General features: G+C 41.9%; 1 protein-coding gene across 1 annotated transcript in view; it reads right to left on the minus strand.

The window, feature by feature from the left end:
* Positions 1-409: 409 nt before the first annotated feature.
* Positions 410-18,066, minus strand: part of MRPL3 (mitochondrial ribosomal protein L3) — a 42,730-nt gene continuing 25,073 nt past the window's right edge. The window contains exons 6-10 of the mRNA XM_036758610.1: positions 17,742-17,802; positions 9,852-9,960; positions 6,302-6,379; positions 4,752-4,829; positions 410-797 (exon numbers count right to left, since the gene is read on the minus strand). Of these exons, the coding sequence (XP_036614505.1) occupies positions 642-797; positions 4,752-4,829; positions 6,302-6,379; positions 9,852-9,960; positions 17,742-17,802 (482 nt within the window). The 3' untranslated portion in view covers positions 410-641. The remainder of the gene's footprint in view (positions 798-4,751; positions 4,830-6,301; positions 6,380-9,851; positions 9,961-17,741; positions 17,803-18,066) is intronic.

Genomic DNA, 18,066 nt, shown 5'->3' on the forward strand with positions numbered 1-18,066 from the left:
CACATAGGCTGCTTTGGAAAGTGGTTTTAAAAATTGCTATCCCTGCTTCAGAATGAGTGCTGAAATCTCCCAGACTGCCTATGATCATTTCCCTTCATGCCAGAAACCTGACCAGGGACCCAGGTCATGGCTGTGTGGTCCTTCCTATAACCTGTGTGTCTCTGTGGGGTGATGGTAAAGGGAGAAGGAAGGTGTACACTGCACAAGACTGGACAAGGATGCTTTAGGGAGCCGCTTTATACAAGTCAGCTGAAACACACTAGGTTTGGCTATTCCTTGCTTCCTTAGCCCATTATGTTAATCTCTCAAAGTATAGGAGAAAAACTGACTAAATGGAATTCAGTTCTGAAAAGAAAAATGACTAATATAATTGGACCTATTTGATAGGGAGAGAATGAAGTCCACAACATTATTATAAAAAATGATTTTTTAATATGCAAATTGCTGCTCAGCTTAAAATTCAACCATCAATCATCTCTGCTTAATACCATGATTTAACAGTCCAAGTTGAGTCGTTCACTTGACACAAAAGGCCCAGTGTGCTTCTAGTGAGAAAAAGGGGTGGGGGGGATGGGTCACTGGCTCATTGTTATAGCTCTGTGATGTCCAGAGAGAATGAGAGTCCGCCATGTGCAGGGATGTTAAGTGTATACGATAGAAGGGTCACTGGGCTGACAGACATCCTCAGCATATAAATCTTCTGGTAGTTCCTCTCCATTTTCATCATCAGGAAAATAGGTAGGGAATGGTAAATTTTTGGCGTAGTCTTTATAGGAAGGCAGGGAAGAATCCCGGATCTAGGAAAAGAAGTAATACATTACTAATCGACGCTGTCACTAAGGTGACCTAAGTGCTGATTGTGCTAAGAATTATACAAAACAAAACAATCCCCTAAGTTATTTATGGTTTGAGAGACAAGATGAGCACTGACAGTTTGGCCACGCCTTCTCCTTTCTTCATCATTGGCTAACCTGCTTCACTGATTATCAGCCATTCCAGAGATCACTGATCTTTCTAATCTGTATAAATTTTAAATTCAAAAGCACCAACTGTAGTGGCACATTATACACAAAATTCATTCACTCAAAAACTTGTATCCCTTTTGTTTTTCTTTTCTTTTTTGGGGGCGGGGGGAGGGGAGGTAACGGACAAAGACACTGGAGTGGTTTGCCATTTCCTTCTCCAGCTCATTTTACAGAAGAGGAAATGGAGGCATACAGGGTTAAGTGACTTGCCCAAGGTCACACAGCTAGTTAAGGGTCATGAAGACGAGTCTTCCTGACTCCAGGCCCAGCACTCTGTCCACTGCCCAAATGCTGACAAGCTGCTGCTGTTGTTCAGTTGGAAAGGAAGGCATCAACATCAAATCTACTGACCTTTAAATTTTAAATTTTAATTTTTAATCTCTACATCTTGAACTGTACCTCATCTGGATCTTAAAATGCAAGTGGAAATGTGGGTCTGAGATACCATCAGTATAAGAGTGTGTGTGAGTGTGTGTGAGTAGATACATATAAAGTATGTATAAATTATGTGTGGGTATATATATATATACTATATATATATACTATATATATATATATATATATATTTTTTTTTTTTTTGAGGAAGCAACTGGGCTCTGTGACTTGCCCAGGGTCACACAACTAATAAGTGTCAAGTGTCTGAGGGTGGATTTGAACAAGTCCTCCTTACTCCTAGGCCAATGCTTCTATCCACTGTGCCTTGTAGCAGCCCCTTATATCTTTGTCTACATACATCTCCTGTTCTATTTTGAATCTACATACAGGCCATTCCTTAATGGTGACACACATTTCTGTTACTATTTATGGTGCTAAATAATAGCTGAAATCCAGCATCATCAGGCCCTTCCTGGATGTGGTTCTGGGCAAGTCATTTAACCTCTGCCTCAGTTTCTTCAACTGTAAAACAGGGATCATAATAGCTCCTACCTCATAGGGCTGGTTATAGAGATGAAATGAAATAATTCTAAAGTGATTAGCATAATGCCTGGCACACAGCTGGTACTTAAAACTTGCTTATGTCCTGGCCCTCCCCTTCATAAGGAGCCAAGGACACTTTATAGATTATCTCTGGTGGTGATTTTTTGTTATGTTATGACATCATAATGTTACCTGGTAATTCACAGAAAATTTAGTTACAGTAAAAATACTGATATATTCTAAAATGTTGACAATATTTTTGGAAAAAAAAAATCCGTGATTTCTCAATAGCATTTGACTTATTATCTAGAGTCATCATTCAGAGAGAATTCTTAAAAATTACATATAATTATGCACACACGGGAAAAAATGAGGCATAATCACTTTGGCAATAAGAAAATGACTAGTGGCTGAATAAGTACACGGCTGTTGTACCTACAAAAAATAGATCGATTTTAAACTCTAAGATTGTTCATGAAATTATCAAAATAACTTAAGCTAATTTTCTTATTTCACTTGAATTTAATGTCAATAAAAGTCCTAGTATTATACTTAATAAGGTTAAAAAATTCAAAGGCTCATAAAATACATGTCCCAAGGGAATGATGCTACCCAACTAGAGCTGAACAATTTTTAAGGCGTCAAGTGTAACTAGGTTGAGAGTTGTAAGGTTTCCAATATCAATGGAGCTTGGTCAACCTGACAGACAGTCCAGCCTGCCCCCCCGCCACCCCCATTTCATTATGGATTTTTACTGTAAGTTAGGAAAGAGGTACAAACCATGACATTCTCTGCACTCACCTTGACCTATGCTATAACCAAGTCACTTTCCAAGTGTAAAGTGCAGCTTTCTAAGAGGGGAAGACAAACCCAGGGGCACTAACGGTCATGCTGAGGGGCCACATTTTGACAGGGCCTGGCAGTGGCTAGAGGCAGACACAGAAAGGTGACAGCTCATCTCTCAGAGCCCAGGGTTGCCAGGGCAGAGAGACACAAGTTCTGATGGGAGGAGAAAGGCAGGAAAACAAGAGAAGAACTACCATGTGTGAGAAAGAAAAGGACAATCAGGTGGAGGCCAGTGTGAAGGTTTCACGAGTGAGCCAGAGGAGATCTATCATTCCCAAGTCCACAGTGGCATGGGATGGACTAGAGTGGCGACAGTCATAATCCAGGCCAGAGATGGTGAAGGGCTGAGGTCTGGTGGTCACTGTGTGAGTAAAGGAAAGATGTTGTGGGGGTACAAATAATGAGATTCATTAAGTGACTGGAGGTGCGAGTGGTCGGCAGAGTTGAGAATACTCAGGCCATGAGTGTGGGAGAGTAGAAGATTGATGTCTTCAACAGAAACAGGAAGTTTGGAAAAGAGGCGGGTTTGGGGACCAGATGATGAATCCTCCTCTGGACATTCCACATTTGGAAGGTCTACGAGGATGTCAGGAGGGTGACTGGGTCTGGCTAGCTGGGAGAGAACTGAACCCATGTATTTCTCCAATCTGAGTTACCCTGGGGGAGACTCCCCCATCACTCTCCCTGTGACCCACTGGCGTCTGTTCCCTCACACACTCTACTCCTCAGCTGAGAACATCACTTCTTCCTTCCCTGAGGAGACTAATGCCATTCTAGGTGAGCTCCCTCCTTCTTCTCCCATTCTCTTCATCTTCAACCCCCTGAAATTCTCCTTCCTTCCCTCTTTTCCCCCAGCTGCTGGTGGGAGGTGGCCTTTCTCCCTGCCAAGGCCAACCCTCTCCATGCGCCTCTGGCTTCATTCCCTTCCAACTTCTCTGCTGTAGGCCCCCTCCTCCCGGGCCTCACCACATCAATGCTGCACTTAGTACAGACACATAATTGGCTCTAGCCCTACTATAGTTAAGACTCTCAAGCTCAAGAAATCCACCAGCCTCTCAGGAGCCAGGGGTTACAGGTGCGGGCCATCATGCCCCACTTCATTTCTTCTTTCTGAGGACCCACCTACCTAATCCAAGAGAGGCACACCATCAATACGTCAGAAAAATTCTTTTCTTGGGGAGGGGGTCATGGAAACCCATGAAATAAAGAGAAACAAAAACAGCTCTTGGTCCCATGCATCTTCATTCCCCTTTGCTTTAGTGTAAAGGGGAAGTGGGAGCTAAGAATCTTGGTTTCTGGACTGCCCACAAATTTCAACTGAAAGCTGCTACAACGGCTGACTTATCATCAACTTTGGCGTGGCTCCAAACTTAGGGAGAGGAGAGTCTCAGCTTGGTGGGAGGGCAGCTCACAGACACTTGGCCACAAGCTGTGTTACTTCATGGGACATGGAGTTACCACATCCTGCAGGACGAGTGACAGTATATGCCCAAGGACTGTCACAAAAATAACTCAGATTGACATACTAACATGGGATGCAGAGTAGCAGAGAAATTCTATGACGAACTTGATAAGACTCTCCAACATTTGCGCTGGTATCTGATCCCTCAAATGCAAAGATGGGAAACAGGGAGGAGAGGGGAAAAGAGAGGAGAGAGGCCAAAGCCTGGGAGGATTGGCAGAGTCTACAGAAACCTTACTCCTTTACAATGTGAACCCTTGCTTTGGAAAAGGAAAGGAGAAGCTGGAAAAGGCAAACAAGAGACTGAGAACAAAGTAAACCAGGGGCTGGCACACTGGGGCCCAAGGGTCGAATCTGGACCACTGGCTGTTTTCACACAGCTTGGGGGCTAAGGAAGGTTATTACCCTTGAGGAATTCATGATTTCCCTAGTCTCACTCAAGGTATTAAACTTTGGATCATACATATTTAAGCCCAGACAGTTAAAAAAATGATACTTACCTTTACTAAGCAATTCTTATGTCCAGGCACAGAACCATTCACGTAGATTATGTTGTGTTTTGTGTTGACTCTCCACACCTAGGGCATAAAATGAAAATTAAAGTTTCACTTAGATAATTCTGAAATCTGCTTTCTACACGCACACAGGAGCGTCCAAAGTGCGTCCTAGCACTTTCAGGAGCTTTGGTGAGGTGCAAGGAAAACAATCACCTATAAAATGCCCTTGGATTGTTCCCTCTAAGAATCAAACAAGTGCTTCACACCATTCCAATACAGACTGCAGGAAAGCATAAGCAATAGAAAAAATCATGGGGCCACAATCCTTTGGATTATGCTGTTGAACCCTGGCACTATTCCCAAATACCAAGCTGGTTTCTAATTGAACTTTCTTGAAGTTCTTTAAGAAGGTATTAGGAATGGTATCAAATGGTGGTAAAGCAAATAGTGTCTGAACTCTGCTTGGAAGAAACCATCTTGTCTTAAATGATGGAGGCTGAGGCTCCACTTTGAATGACAAAAGCTCATTTTGTTGTGACTCTCTCTAAGAAACCAGGGGAGGCCAGGGTCCATTCTTCTCTCTCCCTGGAGGAGAATGAATTCATTAAGTTTAATTTAGATAGGAAAATTATTTCATCACACCTGGATTCCTGAGAAGAGGACTGATGTAATACACAAAAACCGATGTAACATAATTAGAGTTCTGCAAGCCAACACCTTCCAGTTCTACAACCATGAAGAGCACAGGATGTAGAGCTGGATGGGGAATCAGATCATCGGAAATCTATTGAAACTCTTCACTTGACAGATGAGGGAGGAATGCTTGGCTCAGAGAACCTGGACCCTGCCCAGAGTCACAAAAATGATGTTTAATAATCAATGGCTTTAAGATTCACTTCAGATTTTCTTTTGAAATTTAATTATGAGACTAATGTGCGGGATCATCATTCATGAAAGGTGAGGTTGGTTTGCTGAAATAAAATTGAAATTTGTTTATAAATTTTTAGAAGAAGCATCCAAGATATTTTTTGCATAAGCTGAAAAGCTTTAACTCTAAGGAGAAGGCCAACCAACTTCTGACTTTTACCAGGTTGGAACTCAATTCGTATAAAACAACTCAACTTGTATGTTCTGAGTTCTAACTGGGGATGGGTTGGGCATTTCTATAGATTTACGGATGATTTATTTCAAGGAAACCCACAAATTTCAGCAGGAGATCCAACTACATTGATGTCATTTAGGATGATAGTGTTAGCGAATTACTAATTATTTCTGATACCTTTAAGGCTACACACATAAAATTTGCCAACTGTATGCAACTACAAAGCTGAGTAAACATATGTAACTCTCTCAGGCTAAACTTTTTAAAAATGTCAGATTCTCAAGAAATTGAGAATTTTAATTTTCCATTAAAAAAAAAGCAGCATTTGGTGTACTTCTTCTAAAAAAAACTACTGGAAGAACCACATCTAGGTATATATGAATAGATCTTGCATCTTTCTGTTAGTGCAAATGTTCCCAGAAGGCATTTTCTTTACACATCTAAAACTCGCCTTTAGTCCAAATTCTGTTCGATAGATGTTACCCATTTTGCCCGGCATTTTCTTTCCAGGCCAAACTCTGGCAATGTCCTATGAGGAAGAAAAAGGAAAAGTAAGTTGAATCTGGTACTTTCTTGATTTCTAAGGGCATTAATTAAATTAAAAAATCCATTACATCAAAAGGTGTTAAACACCCTCAGTAAGTTACATATTGATTCAAAACATACTTTGTCTAAAAGGATTATTTTCTAAATTAGAGTGACAAGATAAAAATTGGATGAGACAGAAGAGATTTTACTAGCGATATCAATGACAGACTGTACTGCAACAACACAGCAAGGTGCTGCTTAGGAAAAAGTAATAAAGGAAAATAAAAGGACCTTCCTACAACACAGTCACTAAGAGAAGAAAACAGAACAGCTCTCTCTTGTTACACTCAGATGCCACGACCTAAATGAGTCCCTGCTCTCTGAATAGCCCCAATCCTCTCACCCATTCTTTTGATGTTACTTCTTCCTTGAGGGCAGAACTGGTTGCTAGGATAGTGAGTTTGTTTGTCGGGTCCCGGTAATATCTGATTCACATAATCAAACAGCTTCACCCAGCGAAGGCCAATTTGATTCTAATGATGATACGGCTACAACAGACTGGGTCGCCGTCTCATGCAGGAACTGTGCATAAGCTTCCCTGCAGCGTGGGAATTCTCAAGATGTAAAACTTCTGTAGGTGTTAATAAATGGAGAAAGATGGAGGCTCCAAGATGAGGCCGTACAGCCACGTTATCTGAGACTTGGCACTTAGTAACATTTAATAACTCTGGCACCAAAGTCTCCCCAAATGCAGTTAGCTGGGACAGGAGAGTGTGGTTGGGTTCCAAGTTCTGCCCCCAACACATTCAGCTCAGTGACCTTGGGCATGTCACATAATGGCCCGAGGCAACTTTCTAAGAATATAAGGAACTGAGACACTGCTGTCCTGCTGGGGCAGAGGAATTTTCCACATAGGGAATTTCCTACACTCTGAAATCACAAATCTGAACCAAAATCATCTAGATTAAAAAAAAAAAAGTCTACAATGTCATGCACCAAGTTCTTCAGAGTATTAGCTGAATGCTTTTAGACAAGATCACCTGATTAAAAGCCCCACGAACCCACACCGTGATCAGTCACCATGAGCCCTTGACAATTAGAAGTTAAAGGATGCCTTTGTACCAGCTGGCTGTCATGTGTGACTGTGTACTCATCCCAACATAATTCAGCAGACCATCTGGAACTGATGAAGTGGTTTAGGCGAAGGAGGTGGGCTCTACCTCCAGACACCCACATTCCCATTACTCCAAAGGCCTCGCTGGAGATCTTGGTTTGTAGGAACGGCATAGTTTTCTTTAGCCCCATTTTTTGCCCCCAAATTTGGAGGAGCTCATAGTCTAGAACCACAGCCATTGACTAGGCCTCCTCTGTTTCCTCACCCATGGGCACTGGAGGAGGCTATGGCCATAGAATCTGTTGCTGTTGCAAGGTACAGAAGGAAAAGATCCTTTGGATGCTGTGGGCTCCAGTCACCTCCACAAACACCGGCTCACAGCTCTTAAGACACAGGGCACTTAAAGCTCCCCCAACCTTCTCCTGGGGACTGCTGGCTTTGCAACTGAGAAAAGCAGGAAGTACCCATTTGTGTTGGCTTCCTGCAGAGCTGAAGAAGGCCTATGATTCTTTGTCTCCAAAACAGAGCAGTGATAGGAACTAATTTTGTAGTGTACACATCAAATGCACTTACATGTGTACACATTTTCTTCCTTTCAAAGATTTGTTAGTCTCTCCACACTGTCTATGTTCTGGGATAGACTATGTGGATCAGTATGATCTGAGATGTTGCAGATGATAAAAAGGAAGCTGGCGCTCTAGGACTGGTTTAAGCAGTAGAGGTAATACATGGAAAAGCAAGGTAAAGATTCACTGCTCTGACTTCTCATCATACACTTGTACCTAAATCTGGGGTGATACTCAAATAATACAGACTCCCCATAATATTCCACTGACTCAACGTCCAGATTGCGGCATCCAAAGAAAATGATCTTGGTCACAAAGGAAAGAATGAATGCATGCAGGGAAAGGGGAGCCATCCATCTAAAGAAAGCCCAACGTTCATGCTCCCATTCCTCATCTCAGAGGGCACTGACGACAAAGGCAGCCAACAACCACAGAAGGCGAGGTTAAAGACAAAGAGTTGGGTCTTTTCTCTGTTCCTCTTTAAACCATTCCTGACAACCTTTTCTTTCCTGATTTTCCCTCCTTCGTCCCATTCTTCATTCCTCCATTTCTTCTCCTCTCCTCCAACAGTGGAACAAATGCCAAGTTTGGAGTTGGAGGACCTCGGATTGAGGCCCAGCTCTGCCACTAAGCAGATCTCTCTGGGGCTTGTTGGCTGGACTCCATGACCTCCCAGAACGCTTCCAGCTCTCAAGTCCACAATCCTCAACCCTGTCCAGCTGATCACCCGCAGGTCACGTAGACTGCTGATTGTGAAGCAGTCCATCCCAGCAAGCACACAGAGATGAAAGCAGGGAGAGCCCAAGGTGTTGAAGCTTTATATACTCCAGGAAGCCAAATAACTTTCTAGTTGTCTCATGCTTTTACACAGAAGGGAACATGCACTGACAGGAGTGGAGCAGAAGCCACCATGAAGCCCCAGCACATGCTGGAAATTCAGGCCAACATTCTAGGGATTCGATCCTTCAAGGCCATATGTGAATCCTTTATGCTTCTCGAAATCTTCAATGAATTCCTAATGGTATCAGTGTGAGTGTTGCCTTCAGCTGTGTCAATCACAATGCTCCATGCTTTTTTTTGTCTAATTTATACATACCTTTGAATATTTCTTCCAAAGATCAACCCAATGTGCTAGAAAGAAGGCTTCATTTGGTTGTTTTAATTTCCTGCACAATATGCCAATGCTCAAGCTTGTTATCCCTCACGTTCTATAAAACCAATCCACTTTCTTATCATTGATGATGTCTTCTGTGGTCCTGGCACATCAATCATGGCTGGCCGTGGGCTGTAGCCTAAAACCTACTCACACCCCTTAAATGTCTTTACATAGGACATTTAAAATGAGAAGACACTCATAAAGACACGTGCCTGGCACAGAGTAGGTGCTTAATACATGCTTATTTCCATGACCATGAATTCAGTGAGAAGGCAGCGAGGTGCTTCATAGCTAGATCCAATTAACAAAATGTAACCCACAGAACTTCTCTTTCAATAAAATCAGTTTAAAAATTCAGATTCCTGAGGTTCACAGCAGTAGAATGTGAGATCTGGCAAGTTCTGTGGGGAAGGAAAGGTACAAAAGCCCACTGGTGGCCATTCAATGACAACCTTCCTAAACTCCAAGGTCCTCCTCCCACCAGACACTGGCCATAAAATGCTGAATATCTGAGACCACGGCAACTCATGGTTACAATCTACTCTTGACATGGAGAGGGTTCTGAGCTGCATCAGAGCCACGAGGATGCCCTTATAAAGGGGGCTTGGACAGAAACAAAAGGCCTGTCTGTACTTACCCCAGTGGCTATTGCTCCAGGTCTTCTGTGGGTTTTGGTCTGACCATGAGTGGCGGGCTGTCCTTTAAATCCCCACCTTTTCATGACTCCTTGAAAACCTTTGCCAATCCTGGAACCAAACAAAAGGACATATCACAGATTCACAAATAAAGTAGAAGACAGGGAAATTTTTTAAAAAGGCAATGATTTCTAAAATTTTAAAATGTACAGGAAATTATATCAGTTTTTACTATATCATTTCACCCTCAAATTAAGCAGATATAATTTCACGGAAGGGTTAGAAGGTGAACAACAGTTTTAAGCACATTTGAGCTGGGCTCTAAAATGTCCTAAGTTCATTTTACTGATGCTTTTGAAAGCAAAAAAAAAAAAAAAATCACCACTTTTAAAATATTTCACACAGAATTCTCTTTACACGTAGTTAGTAATGGGTTTTGAGAGCAAGAAAATGAGTTAGACTGTCAGAGGGAAAACTTTGTGCAAAACTCTTAAAATACAAAACAGATTATATCACTACCTCTTCATATCGAACAGATGCAAAGTACCAGAAACTGCTGAAGTAAAATCCTATCTGAAAACCACGAATGGAAAATGCTATGTAAGAATTATGAAGAATCTTTTTGTAAATAATTGATTTTCAATTTATATGCTTTGTAAGGTTTAATTTTTAAATTAAATCATAGTAAATTTCAAAATCAATCTGAGTATTTCTTGAGCATATGAGACGTTATTCTAGGTACTCTAATTACATCATATGTAATAATATATAAACTCCCTGTGGGTGCTAACTCTGCAATGTTCTTTCAGATCCCTGATATGAGGGACCTGAAAGAGGAATGAAGCATGGTCAGTCCCCACAGAAAGTTTCTAATATTAGGGAGATGAAAAGAATAAAAGATTGTAATGGAGTTAAAAGCATGGTGCAATTTCCCAAATAGAATCTAGCCCACTATACTAAGCCTAGTCAATTCTGAGACCAATTCAGCATCTTATCTGCAGCAGCTGTCCAAGATAAATATACTTACGGACAAGCTTTCGGATTGTGTCTGTCTACGTGCCACTGTGTTTTGACGGCTAACGTAGGCAAGTGTCCAATTATCTATCAAACTACATACATAAAAGAGGGACATATATTCCCCCAAAGGATCCACCAGTTATCTTGTAGTATGTCTAGGGCAAAGCCCAAATGATACGAGTCCCAAAGATGGCCCCGGCCGTGAGATGTTAATGTTTGCAGATGATTTAAGATAGGGTAGTGAATGAACAGATGTTGTTTTAGAGAAATCAAGAATTGTGCCGCTTTTAAAGATTATAGTTTTGCACCCTTCTCATTCAATTACACACATATCAGAGTATGCATAATTTACTGTATTCCTTTTCTAATCTTCAGAATCTAAAGTGATGCTTTTTTTCCTGATCAAAGGGCTAAGATAAGCACCTGACAGTTACATAATATAAAATCTATACTCTATGATTAGATGTAAGAGACTGACTGAAACTGGTGAACAGCATCTAGAGCGGCAAGGTGTCAAACCCCCTGCTGGGCAGTTTGCTGCCTCTCCTCGAAACCCCCAAAGCACTTTCTAAGAAAAAAAAAAAGATCTAAAAATGAAAACCCATAAAAAAAATCTGCCTATATTTTCCTGCCTAATATTTGGTAGAAAGCTTTAGAGATCTTTTCAAAGTAATTTTAGCTAGACTTATTCTCCTGACAAAACTCTTCCCCCCTCCTCCCCTCTCTCTCCTTCCCTTCTCTGTAAATTATAGAAGATAATTTAGTTCACTTTAAGAATAAATGATCTAAGATGACAGTGGTGCACTAACAATACTAATTATCTATGCCTAATTACAGACTGTTTTTCAATCTAAATGTTCTACTACACACAATGGAAACCTCTTCAATAAATAACTTTAAACAAAAGGCTGAGAACCAGGCTTGCTAAATTACTGGCTTACTTGAGGGAACAGAGAATAGAGTACAGGCGTTGACTCCTGGGTGATGCAGGTATTATGTGAACTTAGCATTTCTAACCATTCTTTCTCTAGACAAAAATAAATAATAACCTTTACTTAGTTTAAACGAAAAAACTAACAAAACAATCTGGTAAGTAACTTACAAGCATCTAAGACAACTTCACATCAAAAGTCATAATAACATGGGGCAAACAGTGCAGGATGTCAGATAACAGAAAGTAAAAGCAGGCTGAAAAATGAAAACCAGCTGGACATCAAAGGATATTGCATAGCGTCATTACAAGGTCTAACACTTGTAAACTGTCCGCTAGGAAATTCTCCCTACTGCTCAGCAGAGTGCACGGCACACAGTAGGTGCTTACCGAACGTATACTGACTGATTACTACATGAACATTTTACTCAATCCCTCACTCAATAAGCATGTATTAAGAGCCCCCTTTACCACAGACTAGACTCCTGGCTAAATGACCTCAAAACAAAGATAAAAACAAAAACTTGGCTTCAAGCTTATATCTATTGGAGGAGAACATGGGTTTATGCAGCCGTGTATTTTTTTTTAAGTATATATAAAAAAGTACAAGATTTTTTTTGAAGGGGAGGGTGTTGTGGCAGGCAGAAGATGGAACATGAACTGAGCAGTCATAGAAAAGAGAATCTTAAGAGGGGGCGGGGAGGGAGGGAGCCTGGGGGTGGCCTGTGCAAAGAAACAGTGACGGAGGGTCATGGGGAAACCATGAAGGCCAGTTTGCTTACAGCATAAGGCTGGAAAGGTAGGCTGAGGCCAGGCTCTGAGAGCCAAACAGGACTCTGTATGAGCCCACAAAGGGAAGAAGGAGCCCCTGGAGTTTATTGAGGAGGGGAATGACGTGGTTAGACCTGTGCTCTAAAAGGATGTCTAAAGGATGCTTGGAAGACTGGGGAAGGGAGGGACCTCAGCAGGGAGACCAAGTAGGAGGCCACTGTAATAACGAGATGCTAAGGGCCTCAATGAAGATGGGGAAAGCAGGGGGCTTAGCCAAGGGATGTGGTAGCAGAACCAGCAAGACTTGGCAATGACTAGATATGGAGAGGGAGAGAATGAGGGGTTGAGGAAGAGGCTAAGGATGAAAACCTGGGTACCTGGAAAAGGTCAAGTGATTGGCTCAAGTCACACACAGCTGACAATCTAAGCTCATCACACAGCCTAGACATCCACTGCTCTTTGCAAATGGCCATCTTGTCAGCACCAACAAAGTCTGAGGATGCTGACCTTGAACAAAAACAAAACAAAAAACCTTAGGAAGTTAAGCCCCCTGACAACAAAACATGTTTGCAATAAAGAAAACCTACCTACCCTTCACTGATTCTGAAATGTAATGCTCCCAAATGCTTTGCTCAGGTGATTTATGAGAAAAGACTGTTCTAGATTGTATCATTTTATCTTTAAACTATTCATTTTAAAATTATTTTTCATCACAGTTGTTAAAGGACTTCAAGACTTTACAAGATTTGCAAATCCAATTATTTTGAAGCCTTCGAAGCCTTCCAAAGGCTTGATCACACTTGCCCTGTGCCCTACATCCCCCTGTATATAGGAAATATCTGTGAGAAGGACATAAGTAATCAGCATGTTATGACACTGTAGGGCTTTTTGCTCCATTTAAAAATCCACTTACTGCTGAGGATTAACCCACTTTCAATCCTTCAATTTTTGAGCCCTCTCCAGACAACTGAACCTCTAACTTCTGAGACTGAGATTAAGAAAAATGCTGGATAAGGAATCGGGAAAACTGAGTTTTCTCCCCACCTCTGCCGTGGAGTGTGATCTTATAAATCAAATGCTTCTTTCATGAATCTGTTTCCTCCTTCATAAAGTGGAGTGTTGGTCTCCAGGATCTCTTACGATCTCTTCACAGAGTGGACCAAAAGCTGCCAACTGCCCAGATTATTCCAAATGTGCAAAAGCACCTTTATTCCCATCACTTTGTTTTCTACATATTTTCAAGAGTGGAGAGAAAAGTGGTAAATAATACTGTTCCGTGCTGGGCCACAGGGCGTTGTTTAGTCATTTTGCAGTCGTGACTGACTCCCCATGACCCCGTTTGGGGTTTTCTTGGCAGAGATCCTGCAGTGGTTTGCCACTTCCTTCAGCTCATTTTACAGATAAGGAAACTAAGGCAAACAGGGTTAAGTGACCTGCCCAGGGCCCCACAGCTAGTAAGGATGTGAGACCGGATTTGAACTCAGGATGATGATATGATGCCAGGCCTGGTGCTATATGAACTTTGACTCCTACTGGCCTCTCCCCACCCAGCCAGGCCACATGGCTGACCCTAATTCAAAGCCTACTCAGTGATGACCAGTTTTAAAAAACAGGGGCTAAGAGATGCTATGGATGAAATAGACAGTTGAGGCTTTTAGATTTCATTTTAATTTCCAAATAAATAAGAAGCAACCATGAGCACATCAAGGAATGTCCCATTTATCCCCACTTCCTGGCCTACCTTCCACATACAAAGACAGCACTGTCATGGGTTCAAAGCTCATCCCAAGAGCTGATGGAGCACTGCTTCATACATACCAGTGAGCGGAAAAAAATCACCACTCTCTTCTAAAGTCCTGGAGGTGAGGGGGTCTAACCTCCACCACGCAAACCAAACTGCAGCAGGTACAGTAAGGAGTAACGTCAGTAACGCAAATGAGAACTCAGACCGGCAAGATCTGATACAATGGGATCACTCCCCTTATCACAACAGGAATAAACTCTAGAGGTTTGGGGTTTTTTGGGTAAAAACCTGATGAACAGTTTTCATGTTAAGCCTGGACTGAGCTAGATAAAGAGTGCTTTTTCAAAGACCAGGACTTTCCAACGCCTTAGTTGCACTGTCAAAATCCTTCTATCGGGATGTGTTTGATATAGAGAAGATATCAAGTCTCTCCTATGTTGTTGAAATTGAATTTAAATCTTCTCAAAGCATTTAGATGAGCAAATACCTATGTTAGAAAAATAAAAATCTTTTTATGTTAGAAAAAAAAAATCTTTTGTTGAGAATGTGGATCCCTCTCAAAAGCAGCCTCACATAAGAAGAGTCACTCAGGATTTTGGCATATTTTGAAAAAGACCTATTTAAAAGTATCAATGCATTTTTTATTAGATTGATTACTTAGAGTAGCATCCCAAATGATGACAATCCAAACCAAAGTACCTCAATATTATTATCTGAGCTGATTTTCTGTTGCTGTTATCATAAAAAATCCTATTAAAAGCATTTTACTTAAAAGAGTGGGCAGCCTCTAGTTTACCATCATACACACATTTAAAAGCTACATGTAATTTGGATTTTTTTTAAAAAGTCCTACTCAGTTTTTAAAGCCCTGAATAGCCTCAGGTCTGTGGAAATAAAGTAAATAGATCCCATTGGCACCAGGGTAATTTTTGTAAACCCAAGAGAAAATTCTTCTTCTATGTATATTTAGCTCAACAACTAAATCTGCAAGTTGAAGACAGTAAATATTGGGAATATTTAAAAATGTTGGAAGACTCAATTTTCCTTGTAGGCAAATGTCACAGTTTTCATTTCATAATCAAAACGTGAACATTAGTATTAGGGAGGAAATAAGGAAATTAGACTTTAATTTCAAATCAGTTTCTTCCTTTATCCAAAGAAAAGGGAGATACTAAAACTAGCCAGTTCCTAAAGAATTCAATTTTCAGGTTCATTTTAACCAAAATATCAGTATTAATTCAAGTACTTTTATATAGGATGCTATGTGAAAACATAAGTAAAGCAGTGAAATACTATTTTCTTTATAAATGGAGTTTTTGTGTGATAAACTGAACACATATCGAAGTAAAGAGGGAAATGTTATGGTGAACATAGCAAGGCCAATAAAAACAGCTCCATTAGAAAGACAGTTTTAAGTCTTGTTTATTCTGTGGCACCCAGTCTTCCTCCCATCTCAAAGTAACATCCAGACCATCCCACTACATACAGATGGATCCAGAATGGCCTCAAACTCCAAAGTTCAAAAAAGCATTTTTTCCATCAGGAGAGCCCTAAACCAAGGCTGCAGTCTAGAGGCAAAGAGGCTTGGGAGCGTAATACTGGCTGTCTGCTTACGCCTGTCATGAAACTGCATGAGGCTTCAGTTTCCTCGTTTGTAAAACCAGGACGTCTTCCTCAGTGACCTCTAAGGACGACCTCTAGAGTCCTACACCTACAGCAAACACAGATCCCACCCCACAAGAGAGCTGTGCTCACCTGAGGGGGACTGGAAGCTCATTGATTCAGCTATTTCAAGGGCAAAGGGCATTTTCCCCAAGAGCTGATACACTGACACTTCCACCCCCATCATTTCCAGTGGAGTCACAGGTAATCTTATCATGTGTTGAGGAAGGAATGGAAATTCTCTGAAAAGGCTCCAGCAAACCAATTCCTGGCCAGAGGCACTAGAATGGAAAGAGTCCTTGATTCAGGGGACCAGGGTTCAAACTGTCTGCATTACTTACTACCTGCACAGCCCTGGGCAAGTAAGTCACCTGAATAGGCCCCTTGACTCAGTTTCCTGTCCTGTAGAATAAGGATGGACTACACCAAGGTGTGACGCCTGCAGCCCTGGATGGAAGGCAAGCTACAACACTTCCAAATGGTGCCCATATCAGACTAAAATGTCATTCCTGTCTGATTTTAATGCTGATACATTAATAAAAAGAAATAATAAACATGCTGGTTCTGCCAGTCAATCTACAGCCCACAGACATCCTGGTCAATGGTTTTTAGCAGTTCCCACTTCTGAGTTTGATGGCACTGGACACACAATCGCTGGGTTCCTTCAGCCCCAAATCTATGTAACCTAAGGCTCCTCAGCCTCTGGGATTCCCATTTCTAAGCACAGGGGAGCTTGGGGCCCAGCCACCTTTTCACACTGATTTCACAGTGCTCTGTTCCCACATTCCACCTCACCTCGGCCACCTGTTGTACTCAATATGACATTTCGTCCCCCACAGGGTTGTCCATCTTTGCTAAGCGTGTCTGCCCTGCCTGAGATGGTCAACCTCTTCATCTCAGACTCTTAGGCTCCCCCTTCCCTTTTAAGGTGAGGTCCAAGGGTCTATGGGTTTTCACCACAAAAATGCTGCTATGGACATTCCCTTACTTCCGCACCCCACTGCCATCCCAGCATTTAACCCCCTGGCAGTACATGCATAATCAGGATTTTTATGTTGTTGCCCATAGGTATATTAGGTAGATTCAGTTTTCACATGACTATGTAAAAGTTTCCTCAGTACAAGTTAGAAGGAGAAGTAGCAAGATAGAAACAGTATTTTCATAATCAGTTGAGCTATTTCTCCTGGACTTGTGATTTCATTTGCATAGGAAACTCTCAGGTGAGGAACTGGCCTCAATCAATGCAGGTCAATACATTCCCTAGAACTTGGAGTCAACCAAGGTGCCTGGGGTTCTGAGGGGTCCCCCAGCTGGGATGTGACAAGGTGGGGCCTGAACCCTGGCCTCCCCAGATCCAAGGTGAGCTCTCTTGATGCTTCCTACAGCCTAATGCTAACACCGGAAACGTTCAAACAATCCTCTGAATACCATAGGCCCCCAGAGGTGACTTTTCATGCACATCCCATCACCAGAATGAATGTGGGTTTTAGGCTGTTCTTCATAACAGATCATTGGCTCAATACACACACACACACACACACACACACACACCTCTACCTCCCCTCCCTCTAGAATGCTGCCTTTTCCTCAGCTCCATTTTAATTTGCTTCAGTTTTAATTGGAACCAGTGGCCTTCATATTTTAATGCTTTAAAACATATACGTTCTGTAATATTTAAGCATGAGATTTTCAATGAATTTTCTCCAGTGGCTTCTAGATACATGAAGGAGAAGAAAGAAAAGAAAAAGAGCTCCTTGCTGGACTTACGTTTTGGCTGTGACATCCACGTACTGTCCAGGGCGGAAGTGAGCAGCATACAGAGGAGTGCCTTTATAAAGGAAAAACTTTCCATGAGATTCCTCAACCAGCAAAACAAATTCATATCCAGAATGCCATCTGAATTGTCCCACCACACCTTGGCTGCCCGCTTACCCAGAAGATGCCACCTCCTTTGGGGGCCATGCCTCCTACTGGTGACGCCCCCCTAGCCCCCGGCAAGCTGGCCTTCACTTCGCTCCACACTTTGGATTCTCCAGCCTTGGCCCCCACAAGAAGTACTTCTGCCACTGCTACCCCCACCCCCTTTCAGCTC

The sequence above is a fragment of the Trichosurus vulpecula genome, chromosome 5, assembly GCF_011100635.1.
Source record: "Trichosurus vulpecula isolate mTriVul1 chromosome 5, mTriVul1.pri, whole genome shotgun sequence".
Lineage (NCBI taxonomy): Eukaryota > Metazoa > Chordata > Mammalia > Diprotodontia > Phalangeridae > Trichosurus > Trichosurus vulpecula.